The sequence below is a fragment of the Rattus norvegicus genome, chromosome 16 (genome assembly GCF_036323735.1).
Source record: "Rattus norvegicus strain BN/NHsdMcwi chromosome 16, GRCr8, whole genome shotgun sequence".
Classification (NCBI taxonomy): Eukaryota; Metazoa; Chordata; class Mammalia; order Rodentia; family Muridae; genus Rattus; species Rattus norvegicus.
Genome location: NC_086034.1, coordinates 64,119,061 through 64,139,262, shown reverse-complemented (window position 1 = coordinate 64,139,262; position 20,202 = coordinate 64,119,061). Strand labels below are relative to the sequence as shown.

The 20,202-nt window shown below is 45.7% G+C and overlaps 1 protein-coding gene and 1 long non-coding RNA gene across 2 annotated transcripts; both read right to left on the bottom strand.

Annotated features, from left to right (window-relative positions):
- Positions 1–5,553: 5,553 nt before the first annotated feature.
- On the bottom strand, positions 5,554–6,608 carry LOC103693978 (60S ribosomal protein L9-like). Its single transcript, XM_039094938.2, has 2 exons — positions 6,596–6,608; positions 5,554–6,224 (listed from the first exon to the last, which is right to left on the bottom strand). The coding sequence occupies exons 1-2, from the start codon at positions 6,606–6,608 to the stop codon at positions 5,608–5,610; spliced, it is 630 nt and encodes a 209-aa protein (XP_038950866.1). The 3' UTR covers positions 5,554–5,607.
- Positions 6,609–13,489: 6,881 nt separating this feature from the next.
- LOC120097484 (uncharacterized) lies at positions 13,490–17,171 on the bottom strand. The gene is made up of 2 exons (XR_005494918.2): positions 16,827–17,171; positions 13,490–13,780 (listed from the first exon to the last, which is right to left on the bottom strand). It is a non-coding gene; the product is annotated as an uncharacterized LOC120097484 (long non-coding RNA).
- Positions 17,172–20,202: the final 3,031 nt, after the last annotated feature.

Here is a 20,202-nt window from a genome sequence, read left to right as displayed (position 1 = left end):
CAGCGACCAGCCTAAGGGAGAGAGAGCTAGCGCTTTGCCTACCCATGTTCCTGATAACTCTACTCATGTGTACTGAAGATGGGCCATGATAATCTTACATAAAACAATTTTTAGTTTTTTGGGGGTAATGAAAAAGTGGATTCACTTGGTATGAGCAGTTCTCCAGGATTTCTTGAGAAAGTACACTTATTATTTCTAATCTGGACAGACTAGGGTTGTTGCAATTTCCCAGAAAAGAGGAAGTGGCCGCCATCAACCACATCAATGAACTGCATCAGTCATGAGATTCTTCACATCGTCCACTGCTGAGGGAGAAGTTCTAGCCACGGACAAGATCTTCTGTGCTCCTTTGAAACGAATGTTGTGTCCACACTATTTCTTTCAAAGAAGTAAAACTTCCTCATAGTTGACTGTATTGTATTGGTAACGGTGACCTCCTTCTGAAGAGTTAACATTAAAACAAACCCAGGACACACTAGAGATGCACAAATAAGTCCAAAAAGGCTGACTGTTTAGCTTGGCTTATGCTGTGGTCCCTCGGTATATCACACAATGTATTTACAGTGGAAGGGAGAAACTACAATTCTTTTTTCTCAACGCCTATAAATTTGCAGTTGTCACCAGCTCTTGCAACAGAGAACATGGTTGAGAGGAAAGCAAACTTATTGAACAGTGCACATGCCTCTTTTTCTAAAATCAATGTATTTATTCCCTTTACACACTGAATGTGCTCCCCCAACCATCCTCTCCCAAGCCCATTCTTACAAATCCCTCCCCCATTAGCACCTCCCCTTCTCCTCAGAGAAAGGGAAGCCCCACCCCCTTGAGTACCCCCACCTTGGGCCATCCAGTCACAGTAGGACTAAGCACATCCCCTCCCACTCCCAGAGGCCCAACCAGGTGGTCCAGTTAGGGGAAGGGGATCCAGTGTCAGGCAACAGAGTCAGAGACAACCTGTGCTCCAGTTGTCAGGGGACCCACATGAAGACCAAACTGCACATCTGCTACAAATGCATACACGACTCTTTACTCAGAGAAACCTCAGTTCAGAACTAACTCTAGGCAGTGGCTTAGCGCCCAGCTCATTCGACACCTTCAACAAGGAACAATATATTTTAGAGAAGTGAGGAGACAAAGGAGAAGCTGGCCTTGCCTTCAGAAAGTGGGGACACTGATAGAAGGCTAAAGTCTCTGGGTTTTCATCTGTGACGTTAACTTCCTGTGGAGTTTTTGTGACGTTTCAGAGAGAAGATTCTAAAAAATACGAACCCGACCTAAGGATGTAGCTCCTGCCTAGGATTCATAAAACCCTGGCTTTGAGCCCCAGCACAGGGAAAACTGAGAGCCCGAAATTCCAGAAATCAGAAGGTGGAGGCATTAGGGTCAGAAATGTTATCCTTTCTCAGCAAGCTTGAGGCCAGTCCGGGATCCATGAGACTATGGCTCAAAAATAAATATAAAATAAATTAACCCAATTCAAACTACTTAGTACACATGTGTTCTCGTTTTTATATCGGTTTGACCCAAGATAGAGCTGTCCGAAAGAAGGGGGACACCCTTGAGGAAATGCCTCCATAAGATCCAGTTGTGGGGCATTTCCTCAATTCGTCACGAATGGAGGAAGGCCCAGCCCACTGTGGGTGGGGCCATCCCTAGGCTGGTGGATCTGGGTTCTATAAGAAAGCAGGCTGAATGAGCCGTGAGAAACAAGCCAGTAGCTGCACCCTTCCATGGCCGCTACACCAGCTCCTACCCTGTGTGAGTTCCTGTCCCGACTTCAATGACGAACAGTGATGTGGAAGTATAAGCCAAATAAACCCTTTCTTCCCCAAACTGCTGTTTTATCACAGCAATAGTAACCCCAAGTAGGGCACCACTGTACAAATCTTAACTATTAGCGTGTGTGTCCCTACAATGTGGAAAGGAGAGTGTCTATGTTGTGGATAAAGAAACGCGGCCAGTCTCCTGTTTTCTATGCCCATGAGCTCTGGAGCCCTTGTCCGTTTCACAGACAGAAGAAAAGAGCTGCTATACTCGTAGGCAAACCACCGAACAGAGCTTACACCGCCACAAAGGAGTGGACTTTTCCACTTAGGCTTTGACTAAATTACTGATAAGCTGTCCCTAACACAAGAAAACACAGAGTTACAGGGCTTAATTTACCCCCATAAAACTCCAGTGTGGGAAGCTTGGCAAAGAGAAGGCAAGGGTTTTTTAACTCTCCGTGGTCAAGTCAGGTGTTACTACTGCGCATGACCGTAGTCACAGCCACTCGGGAGGCGGGGCTGAGAAGATTATATAATAAGTCCATTAGTCGAAAACAAATGGGGGTGGCACAGTAAGATCACATATTTCATTTAAAACAAAAACAAAAAACAAACAAAAGTATTATATAGACCACAAACCAGCTTTCAGCTTGCCTAGAAACCAAGAGAACATTCTGGTCACTAAAGGATTGAGCAAAGGAATTCAGGAGACTTGAGAGTTCCCAGCTCTTCTGTTCCAGGTCACTAAGGTCTCGTGGTCACAGAAATTCAGAGCTTTCTAAAATGGCAGGCAAGGCACATTCCCTATATCCCAGGGCAGTGGGAATGTCGGCATGTAAAGAGCTTGTGCTCAAAATGAGCACTTTCCCACCGATGGAGGGACAGAGCCATGCGGTTGGCAATGTTCCAGCTTGCTAGATACGTTCTGTGAGCCCTTCCACTGTGTTCCTAAAGGGGATCTATGAGAATATGCACCACTCTCCCACGCCTTTTCCCCTTTCCCCTACCCTCCTTCCCTTACCAAATAGTAACTGGAGGAAAAAAAAAAAAAAGCAAAGCCTTGCATTTGACTGGCAAATTTTCCAAAAAGAAGGCTTTGTCCTGTTTATTTTATGAGAGAGAAATTAGAAGGAAGTGACTTGGGTCATTGATACATGGCATTATTTTATTGAATAAAATAAGAACCGTATTTTATATAGACTATAAGCACAAGAGCCTTACTTTCTCTTACAGAGAACCCAAGTTCAGTTCCCAGTGCTCAGATCAAGAAGTTCTAACTACCTGCGACTCCAGCTTCAGGGGCGCCTATGCCTTCCTCTGGCCTCTGCAGGTACTGTGTATACATGTATGTACAGACACACAGACATACACAGACGCATAAATCATTTTTAAATGTACATACATACACAAAGACACACACACACACACACACACACACACCTACACATAAATCATTTTTTAAAAATTCTAAAAGACTACAGGCCCAAGGCTAAATTCTATCTTCAACATTTCAGAAAGAAAAAAAAAGGCCTTGGGGGAAATGTACATGCACACCCAATCCTCCAAAAACCAAAAACAAAACAAAAAAGAAGACCTAGTAACTGATGTTGGCAAACTGACATCCACCCATAACCTCTAAGCAGCCACTTGCAGGAAACCCATTAAAAAGGCCAAGCAAAGACATTTCTACTGGTACCTCACAAATGAGGGCATCCAGTATCTCCGAGATTACTTGCACCTACTTCCGGAGATCGTGCCCGTTACCCTGCGCCGCAGCCGTCCGGAGACCAGCATGCCTCGGCCCAAAGGTCCAGAGGGTGAGCGGCCTGCAAGATTCACAAGAGGGGAGGCAGACAAAGACACCTACAGAAGGAGCGCTGTGCCCCCTGGAGCGGACAAGAAAGCTGAGGCTGGGGCTGGCTCAGCAACGGAATTCCAGTTTAGAGGGGGTTTCGGTCGTGGACGTGGTCAGCCACCTCAGTGAGGTTGGAGATTATGTTGCATTGAATAAACTTTAAAGAAAAACGAAAAAAAAAAAAAAAAAAGGCCAAGCAAACACGCGGAAGGAGAGACATGCTGGGTGGGTGAGTCCTCTGTCCATCAGAGCCAGTGATACTGCCATTGATAACGGAGTCATACATCCTCCTGGGAGAAGGGAGAATCTATTGTCTGGCAGGTTGCCAATCCCTCTGTCCTTGTAGTCAAGACTTCAGAACAGACTAGAAAGAGCAATTAAGCCGTTTCCGCTAACATAACAACTGGCCTAGTTTTCCAGCGGTTCTTCTTGATTGGTACTGTCAATCACGCACGATGGGGAAACCGCTCATTCAGGAAACAGGAGGAGCTGGTCACCTTCGCTGCAGCCAGGATATGACAGAGAGTATCCCTGCTCATAGCTCAGACTCCAAAGCCCGTCTCACTACTCTTCCTCACCTACTCTTCTCCCTCACTTCCCTTCCTCAGAAGGGAGGCAGGAAAGTGTAAACTGGAAATGTATCCCAAAGTGGAAAGATCCACAAATATTTGGCCAACAGCCTGAGCACAACTCCAGCCATAGATTAGCGTCTAGTTGGTAAGTCACTCTCCCATGTTCTCTCTCCTAGCTTTTTTTTTTTTTTTTTGGTTCTTTTTTTCGGAGCTGGGAACTGAACCCAGGGCCTTGCGCTTCCTAGGCAAGCGCTCTACCACTGAGCTAAATCCCCAACCCCCTCTCCTAGCTTTTGATTTTGGTTATATATCTCAGTTTGTCTGTGCCCCTGGAACAGAAGCCACTAGGTCATTGTTATGGTTTGAATGTGGGTTGTTCCTTATGGGCTCCTGGGATTTGAGCACATGGGTCCCAGGTGAAGGAATTGTTTTGGGAGGATGTAGAACTCTCATAGACGTGTCCATCCTGGTGACTGCAGGCTGCTTGCATCCCAGGATAACTGTGAACGAGGCCCGGCACATTGATAGAAGACAAGAGCATTTCACAATATCAGACGGTTGGACAACCTAGCTAGAGGTGGGGTGGCTTGGTCAATTGTTACCCTTCCTGGTTCCAGCCCATACTCTCTCTGCCTCCCTCTCCACCGAGATGACAGGAGTCTTAATGCCCCTGTTTTAATGACCTGTATCATGCCTTGTCAATCAAGATGGGCTATACCCTCAAACCATAAGCTGAGACAGATCCTTCCTCCCATAGGTTGCCTCTGTTGCAGTAAAAAAAAAAAAAAAAAAAGCCGTCTTTTAACCCACACTATATCCAGCACTGTAGTGCCACACGTTATCTGTGGGATATTTTCATTTCAGACAATAAAGCATCTCACCTGCTAAGCTCCATCCCGTATCACACTGCTGATGGCTACTCTCTGAGCCCGCAACAATCTCTCCACCCATCTAGTTCCCAAGTCAGGTTGCCACCATGCCAGACATACATAACCCAATTCCATGGCGACCCAGTGTGTCCAGTCACCACACACTCTCTTGAACTCAATTAAATCGCCAATGAAAGAACACACAACACAATACCTCTGATCCAATTAATAAGATATAATTTGCTCATCCAGACACACAAAGCCCTGTACACATTCATCCCTTAAGAATATTCATAATAACCTGTAAAGGTACAGAATGGAATTTTTTTTCAATATATAAGTCTTTTGGGCTGGGGATTTAGCTCAGTGGTAGAGCGCTTAACTAGGAAGCGCAAGGCCCTGGGTTCGGTCCCCAGCTCTGAAAAAAAAAAAAAAAAAGAACCAAAAAAAAAATATATATATATATATAAGTCTTTTATTGTCCCAAAGAGCCCAAATTGTACTTGTGATCAGGATCTTGTTTCTGGAGCTGGGAAACTGAGGTCTCACTCGTCAGCCTGCTGCACGGTTCCCTTCTCAGAAACATAGATGCCGTCCAAAAACTTACTGATATCCTTGTTTTTAACTGTTGTGCCTTGCTGAATCAGAGCCGCTGAATTTGAGACAAGTTCAATATCATTTCCTTCAAGGATTAACTCATCCTTCTGGGCTTGAGAGACAGAACAAGCAACATTTGTCCTCATCCAAACCCTCCGGATGTATTTTTCACCCAAGAAATTTCGGATTTCAACCAAAGACCCATTCTCCTGAATAACGACGTTGATGGGGAAGTGAGCATACACAGACCTCATCTTGTAACAGAAGCCCAGTGTCACACCCTTGATCACGTTCTGAACGTGACTGCAGATGGTTCTGACAGTGGCCAGTTCCTTCCCATTACCCCACCACTTGTCAACACGGAGCCTTTTCTCTTTCTTTCCAAGAAGACTCAGTTCTACATTGATGTGATTGAAGTCCCTCCGCAGGGTTCCCCTGGGGCCCTCCACAATGGCTGTGCGCCCCTTCAGAGTGATGTCCACATTTTCTGGAATGTCGACAGTCTGATTGCTGAGAATGGTCTTCTTTCTTGCAGTAGATGGGACAAAGAAAGCCAGAATGGAATCTTAACATTTGCCTCCATGTTCTCCTGGCTGCTCTCTCTCCTCCCTCCAGTCTTCTCCTCCTCTCTAAAACTTTTCCCCCACCCATCCTTCCTTCTCGTCCAATGACAGGCCTCATTCTATCCTGTACCAGCCTTCACCTGCATAATGACATCATCCTACATGTCTGTACCAAGCATTTTGTCTCAGTGATGAGAACATGAACCAATATAGCAATCTACAAAGAACAGAATGTTTTTTAACAAATGGTTCTAGAGGCAGAGCTCAATGAATATGGTTTCATGATTTGTCACCCCACAAAAGAAGACCCAAGGGCAAGTGAGGACAAGAGGGAGGACGCAGTAGGCGATCAAAACTCCCTTGTATAACAAACCCGCATCCACCATTATGGCATTAGTTGAGTCGAGAGGGTGGAGCTCTGCCTCCCCACCATGCTGCACAAGGGAGTTAGTTTCAACACACGGACTTTGGAGACAGAGTCAACGCATAGCACTAAGTGAACTCCAAAAGTAGATCAGTGTGCTGAATTCTCGTCCCACTGTTGAATTATGTAGGAATAATAGGAACAAGCAGTTGTCACCGTCTCTTAGGCAATATGAGACAGTAAAAGTAAAATACCTAAAAGTGGCCAAGAAATTATCATGTTAACCTGAAAAGTCACGTGAGAGATAATCCAGTGGACTAGCACCGCAGCGTTTAGACAAGACCATCCCCCCCATCACCACCACCACTTCATTCCACCCTTGCCGTGTATCTGGAGCTAGAGAGACAGCTCAGTGGTTAAGGATCCTGGCTGCTCTTCCAGAAGTTCTAGGTTCAATTCCCAGCACCCACATGGTTGTTTGCAACCATCTGGAACTCCAGTTCCAGGGGGATCCAATACCCTTTTCTGGATTCCTTGAGACTCAGGCACATCCAGGGTGCACGGACACATGGTGTAGGCTGTAGGCAAAACACTCATACACATAAAATAAAAGTAAACTCCTAAATACAGAAAAAAATTAAACTGTAACATTAGACATCCCCAAAAAACGTTGTTCCAGAGGACCTCAGATCTACACAACTGTCAACTGATCTCAAAGGCCAGTCTTATTATTTAAACGTCATTTTTCTACCCTTCTTATTTTTCAAGGTTTTTTTCTTTGTGAAATAGAAAACAATTTTCACATTTTGGGCAGTAAACATTTGAACGATGCTATAGTGCCTTCCTGGTGTTGCTTTCTCAATACTTTTAGGAAATCTCTCTGGTAGTCTAAATGTCTTCACCCCCATAAAGGAATATTACCACTGCTGTTGCCATGTGGGGAGGTCTGTCCTCCAAAGGCAGTTCTTAATGAAAGTGAGTAGCCTCTGCCCACCTTACTTGCAGTTAGCAGGGCAGATGTCAAGTCTGTTATTGCAATGGACCGACCAGGCAGTCAGAAACTGATTTAAAGCAAGATGGCACCTCTGTTTCTGGATAGGACTAGGAGTGGGGGGACTGTTAAGAGGCGTGGTTTTCCTGCACTCTCCACTGACCATTTCACTGGGCCCCTTCCCAGCCACATTTGGGAAAGCAGCCTTAGGAACTGGCACCTGTAGTGGGATAAGCCTGGCATTCCTCTCTGTGGTTCGCTCCAGATCGGTGCTGGAAAAAATTAATAGAGAAAGCTTCCACAGCTCCCAGGCAAACATCTGTGGCTTGGGAATCTAATGCAGATGATGGGGAAGCTGATGAAGGTGACAAGGAAAAGGGGTGCACATGTTCCTGATACTTTGGGTCCCTCAACGATGGGCAGCTGGTGCCACCTACTCCATTCTGTCCCTGCCCCTGCCTCTGTCTCTGTGTCTCTATGTCTTTAGGTCTCTGTCTCTCTTGATCTGTCTCTGTCTCCTCTCTGTCTCTGACTCTGTATCTGTCTCTCTGTCTCTGTGTCTCTGTCTGTCTCTCTGTCTCTGTGTCTCTGTCTGTCTCTCTGTCTCTCTCTATCAGCATGTCTTTGCTACCAAATGGTCACCCCCACTTGGAATAGGTCTGAAACCTATTGCAGAGTTCTCCTGCTTTGCTCCGACCCACCTATCTGTTCTTGATCGACACTTTAATATATGACTCTCTTTGTCCTAAACTAATAGGCTCTCATGTAATCTTCCACAGTGGAACCCAGTGTTTGAGGAAACTCAAATCTATGTTTCTGGGCCAGGTTCACTTCCGCTTGGCTCCAGAATAAACTACCTCATTCCTTTTGAGATGAGAACTGCTTCTGAGTCAACACAAAACAAAACCCTGAGCTCCAGCTCTATAGATGCAAACAAGCTCAGCCTTCAGAAGGCCACCTTCCCTTAGATGTCAAAACGGATCAATACGCTACCTGAACTGAGCTCAGACTCTGACCACGCAAGGCCAGAAGCTACTGTTTGAATCCCTTTGCAGGGAGGACCTGTTGAGAGCTTGCTCCGTCGTTCTTTGTTACCTACTCCCTTACCTTTGTTCTAGAAACTGCCTGGATTACCTCCCCTATGTCATATCTGCCTTTCCTTTCTGGCTGGAGCAGATGTCCCAAGAAAACCTTCCCTGCATCCCTCTGGGTCTGGATTTATTTCTATCATTTCTAGATGCAAACACGAGGCTATGATAACACCATGAATGCTTGGTCCCCTCCACAATAACAGAATTCCCTCAAACTCAGGTCAGCATATACTAATCTATTTAATCAAAGCTGGGGGGGGGGCATCTATTCACAAGTTTTGATCCCTGCTAGGAAGCAGACATTTTGCTAACTCTGAGATGCAAAACTAAGCGCTATTTACTTCCTCTCATTAGGCGCCCTTCGGGCTTGTAGCTTAGATAGAAAAACAAAGCTAGACCATTGTGGAAAAGACTATCCAAGAGAGAGGAAAAGAGTGCTGGTAAAAGGTGTAGCATTTGAGCCGAGTTATCTTAGTCAGATAGAAGTGTAGCTGATAGGGGCTTCTTAACTCAGCACGCGGCATGCACATACCTGGGGGTGACTGGCTCTTGTGTTTGTTTCTTGTGTTTTAGTTTTTAAGGTTTTTGTTTTGTGTTTTGTGTTTGTTTGTTTGTTTGTTTTGAGACATTCTCACTCACTGTGTAGTCCTGAAGTTAGCTCTCAGAGATCCACCAGCCTCTCTGCCTTTCAAGTGCTGGCATTAAAGGTAGGTGCCACTGAGATGGGCAGTATGCCGTTTTAGCAACGCTGGAGATGGGGAGAGGAAGTACAAAGAAATGAGGACGTTCATTCACCCAGCAAACATTCATTGAATGTGGGTAAGGACTTTCTGTGTGGACTTTGAAGATAAAAGATGAGGCTCAGGCGTTCCCAAGTTTCCCTTCTAGATCAGTGTTCTCAATCTCCCTAATGCTGTAGCCCTTTAATACAGTTCCTCACAGTGTGCTGACCCTCGACCATAAAATTATTTTCGTTGCCACTTTGTAACTGTAATTTTCCTACTGTTATGAATCATAGTACTAATATCTGATATGCAGGCCATGTCATACGTGACCCCCGTGAGAGGGTCACACATTTGAGAAGTCCTGTTTCAGATGAAAGACACAGGCAGGAAATGAGCACTAGCATGAAAGCCATGGAGATACGGACTAAAGGGAGGGCAACACAGTGTGATGTGATGGGGAAGGGGGCATCTTTAGACAGATGGGCGCAGGCGTGAGCTAGAAGCCAACAGCACGGGAAGTAGATGCAGAAGTGTCCAAGTGAGCGCAGGGGTGAGGAGGTGGAAGGAGTGGCCCCTGAACACTAGGGTAGCCGCTTAGAAATTCAAGGTGTGGCCTCCGTTGCTTCACTGTTAACCAGAGTGATAATTTTCAAGGTCTCCTCAGTTGGTGACATTTCTTTTATACACCTGAAACTTATACGTGTAATCTCAGACAGGAATACACATCCACATTCCACATCAGTGTGCTTCTATGACCTTTTAAAGATGCCATACCTATCCAGCGCTGCCCAAAGGAAATCAGGGCTCATAAGATAAAGTCGAAAGAGGAGAAGAGTTTCATATCCAGAGGAGTCTTAACAGCTGTGTTTCCTTTCACTCCCATTTCACAGCTGGACAAAGCAAGAACCGCAGTGCTTATGTGACAATCTAAATCCATGGCACAACTGGAACCAGAGAAAGCCCAGGTCCCCTGACTTCCGGTCTCCATGCTCTTGGTGGCAGCCATTCCATTTTCTGAAAGACTGAACCAAGCGTTTGGTCAATATTTGTCTCTTCAACTGAACAAAGGATGATGCTTACTACACCGATGCACCTCAACTCAAACAGGATCACAACGAGACGCATGAGTCTCTGTGAACACAACCGTAGAGCCTACTGGATACCTTGTTTTCCCCTGTTCCCAGTAGCCCCTGCAGACACAAAGACATCACTGGCTATCAGGGGGCCTTGGTGAATGAGCTTGGCTGGATGCAAAGTGTCAGAGAAGAACAAACTAAACATGGAAAAATCATTTGGTGGTTGAGCCATAGACATTATGGTAGAAATATTTCTGACTTCTGGGCTCTTCCAGCGGATAGTGGTAGCCCATTGTAGTTGACAAAACGGTTGGCCCTCCCTCTAACTTTTCCACATGGGAAAAATATAGAACATGTTTGGCCTTGAGAAACTTTTGGCATTTTCCTGTTCCTCCTGAGATCCATGCAGCCTGAGAAAGCCAGTGTTGTAGGAACTATTTTTGACCATCTAATCCCAAATGCTGAAGAAAAAAAAAAAAAAAAAAAAGAAGACCAGCCATACCAAGCAAGAAAGGGAGTCTGACATATGCTCACACTGAGTTCATTTAGTTCCATCTCCTATCCCCAAAATTCACAAGCACCCTCCTTCTCACCCTGGAAGACTCCTTTGTGACCGGAGTCACCGAGAAGTTTTCTAATTGAAAACTCCCGTTTGCTCAGGATTTATTTAGCTATTCCTCTGACACACTCTCGCTAACTCTGTAGCTCCTGTGGGAATTGTACAGGGACATTTACTCATAAGTCCCCAAAGCACGCTAAATAAACAAGTGGAGAAGAGCCATCTGGCAAAGTGTTGGTAAAAAACACTTTCCCTAGATTTGATTTCCTTGTAAGCCCCTTCACAGAGAGCCCAGCACACAAAATCAAAGTTTGCAAAGCAAGCCCTGCCCCCAGTGTGTGCACACGTGTACACACACAGACACACAGACACACAGACACACACACTATTTGGGGAAGGCAAACACACAAAACGCCTTCCAGGTTATTAAAAAAAAAATGCAGGCTCAAGGAAGCAGGCAGATTCCCTCAGTGTGAACTGGGGTTTGTGAAGAGACTTCTGACGGGTTACCCTCAAAACAACCATAGCAGGAGCGCACCAGTGGGAACATCTCGCCTGACAGTTAGCCTAGTACTCAAGATCATCATCTGAACAAGACGGCTGATGCCCTTTTGCCCTTCGACACTCTGAATAGAGTTTCAGACCCTGATTGTCACCGTGGATGGAGGTTCCCAGCTCAGTTCCAGCCTGATTTGCCTGTGTGTTTCGACTCAAGGGTGCGGTGCCTTGGGCACCCAGGGAGTTCTTGTGGGTGACCAAGAGCGATGGCAATATCCTCTGTTGCTTTGGGAGCCTGGCTAACAACTCGTTAGGAGGCATCCCATAGCCTGGCACTGGGATTTTTGGTTAATGAAGTATGGTTTCTGGGACCAATATTATCCACCCATGCAGGATCCCTCTGTACATTTTTAAGAATCAATTGAATCTATTAGTCACTTATAGCTATAGGTTTCTATATGGGCCTTTCCTAGTCCTAAGTTTTGGCTCACCCTCCCCCATCCCCTGCCCTTGCCTTCATCAGCTCCCCAACTCCAGTGTCCTACCCCACTTTCACCTCATATGGGTTTTACTATCCCTGCCCTCAGTTCCTCCCCCCCATCACCCCCAAAGCTCATGTCTCCTTTCTTCTTCTCTTTCTTTCTTTTCTTCTTCTTGTTTTTGTTTTGCTTTGCTTTTTGTTTTTGTTTAGTTTTGTGTTTTTCAAGACAGGGTTTCTCTGTGTAGCCCTGGCTATTCTGGAACTAGTTCTATAGGCCAGTCTGGCCTCGAATTCAGAGAGAACCACATGTCTCTGCTTCCCAAGTACTGTGATTAAAGGCTTATGCCACCACTGCCTGGGTCATGGTTCCTTTCTTGCTCCTGGCCCCTACAGACACTCATTCCAACCCAGAAGTCGAAACATCCAAAGTTCCACTCCACATATGAGAGAGCATGAGGCCTTCCTTCTGAGCAAGCCTGGGTTCCTTCGTGCAGTATCAGTTTTTCCAGTCCATCCATTTTCCTATAAGTTTTATAGTTCTTTTTCTATAGTGCTGAATAGAATCCTCCTGCATAAATGTTCTACATTTTCATTATCCATTCATCATTTTCATTATCCATTCATCATTTTCGTTATCCATTCATCAGTTGATGGACATCTTAGGCTGTTTGGGTTGCTAGATATTGGGAGCAGAGCAACAATGAGTATGTTGCACAGGTCTGTTGTGGTTCGTCTTGAGTGTTCAGAAGCTGAATACTGTGCCTTAGACCAGACTATAACCTGATATTGGGATGCTGTATTAACCAATGTACTGTAAAGATGCTCTCTGTAAATTCCTGATTGGTCAATAAATGGCTAGGGCTTATGACTGGGCAGGAAGGGTAGGAGGTGGGACTTAGAATCCAGTCCACCAGGGTGAAGGAGAGAGAAGGCAGAGAGAGAGGAGGTCACCATCAGATGGGACAGGCCATCAGGAGCATGTGGCCAAGAGCAGCTCACCCTAAGGACTGACTGATGGAGCAGAAGCAGCCTAGGAAGACACAGGTTGTCAAGTGATTGGCATTTGTGTGGATCTTAACATATGGAAGGATTAGAATAACTCAGAACCTACCCCAGCATGGAGCCTACATGTTACTAATAAATCAGTGTCATTTACTTGAGAACTATACTAGCAAAAGTGCGGTAGAAACCCCCTATAGTTATTAATGATTAAAGGGGGTGTAGCAACACCCCAGAAAGTACTTTCATTCAGTACAGGTCTTTCTGGTATGGGGTATGAAGTCATTTAGGTATACCCTTGGAGCGAGCGGTAGAGCTGGGTCATAGGGAATTCTATTTTTAGTGTTTTAGAAAATCTCCATAGTGGTTGCAACAGGTTGTCCAATTCCCAACAGTGAACGAGGATTCTCCTTCCCCACATTTTCTCTTGTGTTTTTTCTATCATGTATTTTCTTGATAGTAGCCATCCTGACAGAGAGCGGAACCATCTCAGAGTAGCTTTAATTTGTACTTTGCTCATGGCTGTAGAAGTTGAACACAGTTGAAGATGTTTACTAGCCCTCGTTCTCTGTTCGGATCCGTGGCCAATTTCTAGATTAAGTTGTTTCTTTTCTTGATGTTTAGGGTGTGTGTGTGTGTGTGTGTGTGTGTGTGTGTGTGTGTGTGTGTGTTTTAAGTCTTTCATGTATTCTGGAAATCACTTCTCCATCTGATGGTCAATATACCGGACTTTGTAACATGAGCATATAGCAGCTGTGGCTACCTGCTGGGGAGCTGCACAAGGAAATAAAAAACGGAAGTTAGAAGAGAGGTTGAAAGGAAGATGTCTACAGGGGCTGCAGAGGATCAAAAGTGGGTACTGGGCCAGCTAACCCTGATGTGGCTTCTTCTCAGTTCATATATAAAAGACCCTCGACTACTTAACTGGGGGGCGGGGGTGAGCATGCTCAGAGTTTTCCTGAAGTCACACCACACAGAGTAGGAGAGACCCTAGTAAGTCACCCAGCCTCCATCTCCACATAGACCAAGCCCTTTCCCTGGGAGAGATGATCATCACACTGTCTTTCTATAACTCTCTCATGAATCCAAGTGGCCATAAAGATGAGGAAAAGGAACCAGGACCTTCACCCAGGCAACAGGAGCCTCAGCACGGATTGGAACCGTTGCTCTGCACCGGGTCAGCCAAGCATCTGGGGGAATGAGGCTGCTCTTCTCTGAATGGTGATGGTTACTACACTGGTCTATCATCCCTTTGCACGTCGGAGGCTTAAATAGCAAACAAACAAGCAGGATCAATATGTTCACGATACATTGCGTGCATGTGTGAGATTGTAAAAAGAAATGAAAAGTAATAATTAAAAACAGAAAGAGGCTTCTAGAACATCCAATATCAGCTCTCCGTAGGCTTTAAGCCTGGTTCTGCTTCCCATAGACTTCGCAACAGTCTCTGAGGAAGGGGACAGAGAAGGACATATGTGTCCCATTGCTGCAGCTGTCAAGGGTGGTGAGCTCTCCAAGGTAACCAGACCAGATCTTATGGTTCAACCTTGGAGAAGACAGTGAAAGCAAACAGCCTCGGGCTCGCACACTGGCAGACGCTGGGCAGGAAGCAGAAACCATCAGGCAAATCTAATCAAGCCCAGAGAAGCCTTTAATAAAGTGCCAAACACACTTCATTTCAAGGTAAAATGTATCTCTCTAACTATGCCATTTGGGCCCTGGAGCTATGAAACGTTAAAAAACAAACTTCAGTGTGTCTTAAGAGTATTTTAGCATCCAGCAATTGATGTTTTAGTTTACAATTTGCTAAAGCTTGTGTGTGTGTGTGTGTGTGTGTGTGTGTGTGTGTGTGTGTGTGTGTGTGTGTTTTCGACACATGTCCTGAAAGGACAGCTTTCAGGAATCAATTCTCTTCTTCCAGTATCTGAGCTCCAGTTTTAGGTTTGACCATTCGTGCTGGCACCTGCTAAACCATCTTACCAGGTTTGGCGAGCACCCGCCTACAGGATGTCCGCACAAGATTTGTCTTTCTCTTATGCTCTGTTTACTCACCCAAACACACCTCAGAATATCATGCTAATGTCAAGGTTAAACAGACATCTCCCAAAGCAGGGAGCGGTTGTTTGGGCAGAAGTGCTGCTTCAGGGCTCCACTTGGGAATCTTCTCCACTGAGGACACTGTGGAAACTTGCTGGCTTGACCCACGTCCTTCATAAAAGTCTGCCCGCTGTGGCAGGCTGGGAGGATGGCACTGGTGGAAGTCCAGGGGGTCCAGGAGAGTGTAGGCCAACAGTTAGCACTGGTGTGCTCCAAGCAAGGGTGCCGCACAGAGCCTCACTCAAGTTCTCTCTCAAAGGGCATCAACATGGTGGTTAGAGAAGCCAGTGGTGCCTAGCGAACCCAGCAGTGAGCTCAGAGAGACCATTCCCAACGTTCTAGTTTTCATATAACCTCACAATTACACTGGACACTTCCCTAGGCAGGGGATACTGGATTGTATTAGTGAGGAGAGAGATCTGAGCGCGCGCGCGCGCGCGCACACACACACACACACACACACACACACACACACACACGTATGTGTGTGTTCACTGCACTCTTCCTGTAACTGTGGACACCATGTGACTGTCTGCTTTAAGTCAAGCACCCTGATTCCCCTATGGTGATAGATAGATTGTAACCTGGAATTATGAGGCAGATAAACCTTTTCTCCTTTAAGGTGCCTTCCTTACAATGTTTTATAATGGCAATAGGAGAAGAAGCAAAGACAAGGAAGGTTCCCCTAACCTTTCTGCAGTGGATAAGATGATTCTTCTAGAAATGCAGCAACTGATGCTGATGCACCCAGGCCTGGCCAGAATCCTGGAAATGTGTGGTGGACCCAGCTTGCCTGAGCCTACATGCTATAGCATCAAGATTTTGGTAGTGGTGAGGGGCTGTTTAAGACATCGTGTCTCAGAGACACCCCAACAGGGAGGTCCCAAGAGCAAGAATGGTGGCCTCACACATGGAATCCCCAAGACAAGAGTGTGAGGCATGAGGATTTCCATGAGTTCAGGGCAATCCTGGGCTACATAGTGAGTTCCAAACCAGACTCACCTCAGACCTGTCTCAGAAAGAAAGGAGGAAGGAAGGAAGGAAGGAAGGAAGGAAGGAAGGAAGGAAGGAAGGAAAAAAGGAAGGAACAATGAAAGAAATAAAGAAAGAAAGAAAGGAAGGAAGGAAGGAAGGAAGAAAGGAAGGACAAATGAAAGAAAGAGAGAGAGAGAGAAAGAAAAAAATAAAGAAAGAAAGAAAGAGAGAAAGAAAGAAAGAAAGAAAGAAAGAAAGAAAGAAAGAAAGAAAGGAAGGAAGGAAGAAAAGCAGACCCCAAATAAAGATCGCAAAAGTCTTCATCTATTCATGTCATTGGCTACAGAGGAAAGGGAACTTGGCTCAGGAAGGAAATTTCCAGCTGCAGTTTGCTCCCAGTTTCCTTTCCTGTCATGCCCACTTCCTGTTTCCTACACCATATTTAAAAGAACAAAACACTACTTCCTTTTTAAGCAACTGAGACTAAGAACTGAGATTTTTCCAGAGGTAAGTGCAGTGTGTGTGTAAGCGTGTCTGTGTGTCTGTGGGTGTGTCTCTGTGTGTCTGTGTGTGTGTGTATATCTAGGTGTGTGTCTGTGTATCTGTGTGTTTATGATACAATCTCAATCTTTTCCGGTCAAACATAAAATCGAAAATCAGCTTTAAATGTTCTTTAACAAATATTGACTAATGGCGTTTGAATGGCACCCTGGGCTACAAACACCCGTACAGACTTAGCTTTATCCACCTCTGTTTTTACAGAAAGCATCGGAGGCTCCCAGAAGTGAAGCCTTCCACCCAAGCTCACGGTGTAGTAAGTGGTCAAGGCAGAGCTGCGAACGCGAGTTTGTGTGCAGTGTCCTCTCAAGCTTTGGTGTCCTCAATGACAACCAGGAGTATAAGAAACAGCCATTCTTCATGCCCCCGAAGAGGGGGACTTCTGTAAGTACTCTGAATGAAGATGCGCTCTAACACCTGGGCTCAACTTGTTGGGCAAGCCAGAGTCAACAATGGTCATTCATGACCTAATAGAGATCCAGCCCTCTGAGGCTTCCCTCCCAGAGCTGTTAGAGGCTGATGATTTTGATTTTAGTTTTTGAGGCTGCCTATGGCTGTGGTTCACCAATAAAACATGTACAGAGCAAATGATGCCCTGAGTTTAGTACACACACACACACACACACACACACACACACACACACACACGGCAGTGGAGAGGTAGCACTGAGGAAAACATTTAAAAAATATTCACAAACAAAGGGAGCAGAGTTGCCTTCCAACCTGTCCCTGCTCCCAAAATCCAGATGGAGCTTTGCATGTTTGCCTTCCTGGGAGAAAACCAGTTGTTAGAAGTGTTACTGTCCCATATCCCACCCAACCCAACCCTTAAGCTCCTGAGCAGGTCCTGGCTTTTCCTCATTCTCTTCTACAGTGCCTGGTAGACAAGTGCTACGTTCAAGAACACAAACCTCTTGTTAAGACTTGTCCTGTAGTTTGGTATTACAGATGTGCTACTAGTGCAATAAGGTGAAGGCTGTCTGCCCAGAGAAATACATAATTTATATAAGAAAATAAATTTCATAAAGAAAAAAAAATATTCACGGTACTAGGAAGACACCTCATGCTTGTTACAGAAACATAAGGATCTGAATTCAGAGCCCCCAGCACCCATGTAAAAGCCAGGAGCAGCACACACATCTGTAAAGTCAGCACAGAGGGGTATGGGGAGGGGGTGACAAACCAGTCTCCAGAGCTCACCGGCCAGGCTCTGACAGGGCTCCAGTTGAATTTATTTGTTGACTCCATGTTGTTTGAGGGATCCTGACTCAAAAAGTTAGGTAGAAAGCACAATATTAAACATTGGTTCCTGCTCTATTCCCCCCCCCCACAGAGAACACACTCTCTCTCTCTCTCTCTCTCTCTCTCTCTCTCTCTCTCTCTCTCTCTCTCTCACACACACACACACACACACATACACACACACACTTACTCATACACACACACACTCACTCACATACACACTCACACATACACACTCACTCATACACACACACTCATACACACTCACACACACTCACTCATACACACACACTCTCTCACACATGCTCACACACCCATTTTTCTTTGGCTGGTTTCCTTTTTATTACTGTTCTGCTAAGTTCTGAAGGGACGCCCGTCTAGAAGAAGGCTGGGGTTTGACTGCGTCTCCCTTAGACTTCAGACCTTTCCTGGTGTCCGACAGCCTCCTTCGTCTGATGGGTCAGCTTTCCTCATCTCGGCCATTGTGTCCCCTTTGCACACCCATCTCAAGAGAACAGTGCATGTTAACCAAGGCGTGAAGGCTGTGTACCTTAAATAGTTCTGGGGTGTGTGTCTGTCTGTCTGTCTGTATGTCTGTCTGTCTGTCTGTCTGTGTATATATGTATGTGTGCATGTATTTTCTCTTTAAATCTTCACAACAGACCTTAATGGGGGTAATATCACCATTTTACGGAAGAGAAATCAGAGCTGAAGTAGTTTACCCTTGGCCATTGCTGCACAATTTCAGCAGTAATTTATTCTAACAATACTTCCTTAAAAGCAGCTTGGGACAACATCACTCTAATCTATCTGCTGGGGGTGGTTAGGAGAAGTTAATTAGGGGATGAGTCAGGAGCCACCCCTCTGGCAGTCGGGAGCTCACCACTTAGCATTTAGATTATACCGTGCAAATCCACCCTAAAGAGTTTATTCCTTAGTAGAGGGATGATAGAAATATTTCTGCCAGGGGAATGAATTAGGTCACTGGTTAGACATATGCAGACCCTAGTACCCTTCCACATGTTCGGTTTGTAAACTGTCCCTGTCCAGTTGCATGTGTTCATTCCAACGACACCAGCAGAACCTCATGTCACAGACTATCACCATTGGTGGGTCCTCTGCCTCCCCACTTCCCAGTGGGCCTTACCATAAGGTGTGCAAGGTACCTATCATGTAAAACAGTCTGGCAAGCATATGCTGTGGCTGTTTTGTACACCTTGCAGGTAAGAAGGAGCTCTTGTCTGAATCTAACAGAAGGTTGGTTGTAGAATCACTAAGCTGAGCTCTGGGGAAAGGGACCTCAGCACACCACTGTCAAGAGATCCTTCCTCCCACCCCTCACCTCCTCCGCCCATCTGCTGAGTGGAGAGACTGGGTTAGGCAAAAGTCACAGCTCCTGGAAATAAAGGCAGAATTTGGGGCCAGCTCCCCTCCTCTACTCAGTCCACAAAGCCCAGCCGCCCCTTGAGAGAAGAGATTAAGTGAAGAGAGGAGGAAAAGACTCCAGGCCCCCTGTGGTGTCAGTCAACAAGAAGAAACCTTAATCTTAACAGTCTTCCAGGAAGTGAGTTCTTAAGAGGCCTCCTCCTGCTCTAAGCTCTGTAAAGGTCAGGCTAAGTACATAACAGGAAAGAAACAGTGTTTGACTTGATGGTGTGTACTTAGACATATGAAATTCGGCATTGGGCCATGAAATAAAAGGAGGGTAAACCACAAACAGCTTTCTCCATGTGCTCTGAGGTAAAAGGCTGGCTGTCCTTAGTGAGGGTGTCCTGGGCCTGGAACCCTTTCTTCTCTGTGCTGAGACTCTCAGCCATGCCTTTCTCAAGCCACCAAACCACCCAGGCCACCAATCAGGGCTCATGACCTGAGAGGACACAAATACCTATTTCCACTCTCCTCCGAGGGCAACAGGCCTTCCGCTGGGGCATTATTAACACTGATATAGAACATAAGGCTTCAAGAGTTTTCCTTATCCACCGTGACACGGTGACTACAAGAAACATTTCTGAATTGGACCCAAAAGGAGAAAGAGCAAATGCCACAATGGAGAAGAATTTTGAGTTGCAGTCTTTAAAAACATCTGTCTCCACGTTTGAGACACAGGAACCTATAGAGAAGTCTATCGTGGCTGATAGGTATGCTGTCCAGACAGCCATGCCTCAAACCCGCCAGCTACAGAACAGTTAGTCACAGAGACCAACGAATTCAGCCTTCTCATTACCCAGATAGGGAAACAAGTTCACTCATTACCCAGATAGACCCGGTAAGCTCCAGGCAAGTGGAGGGGTTTGGGATCTTAGTGTCCTTTTCCAGAGACCTGC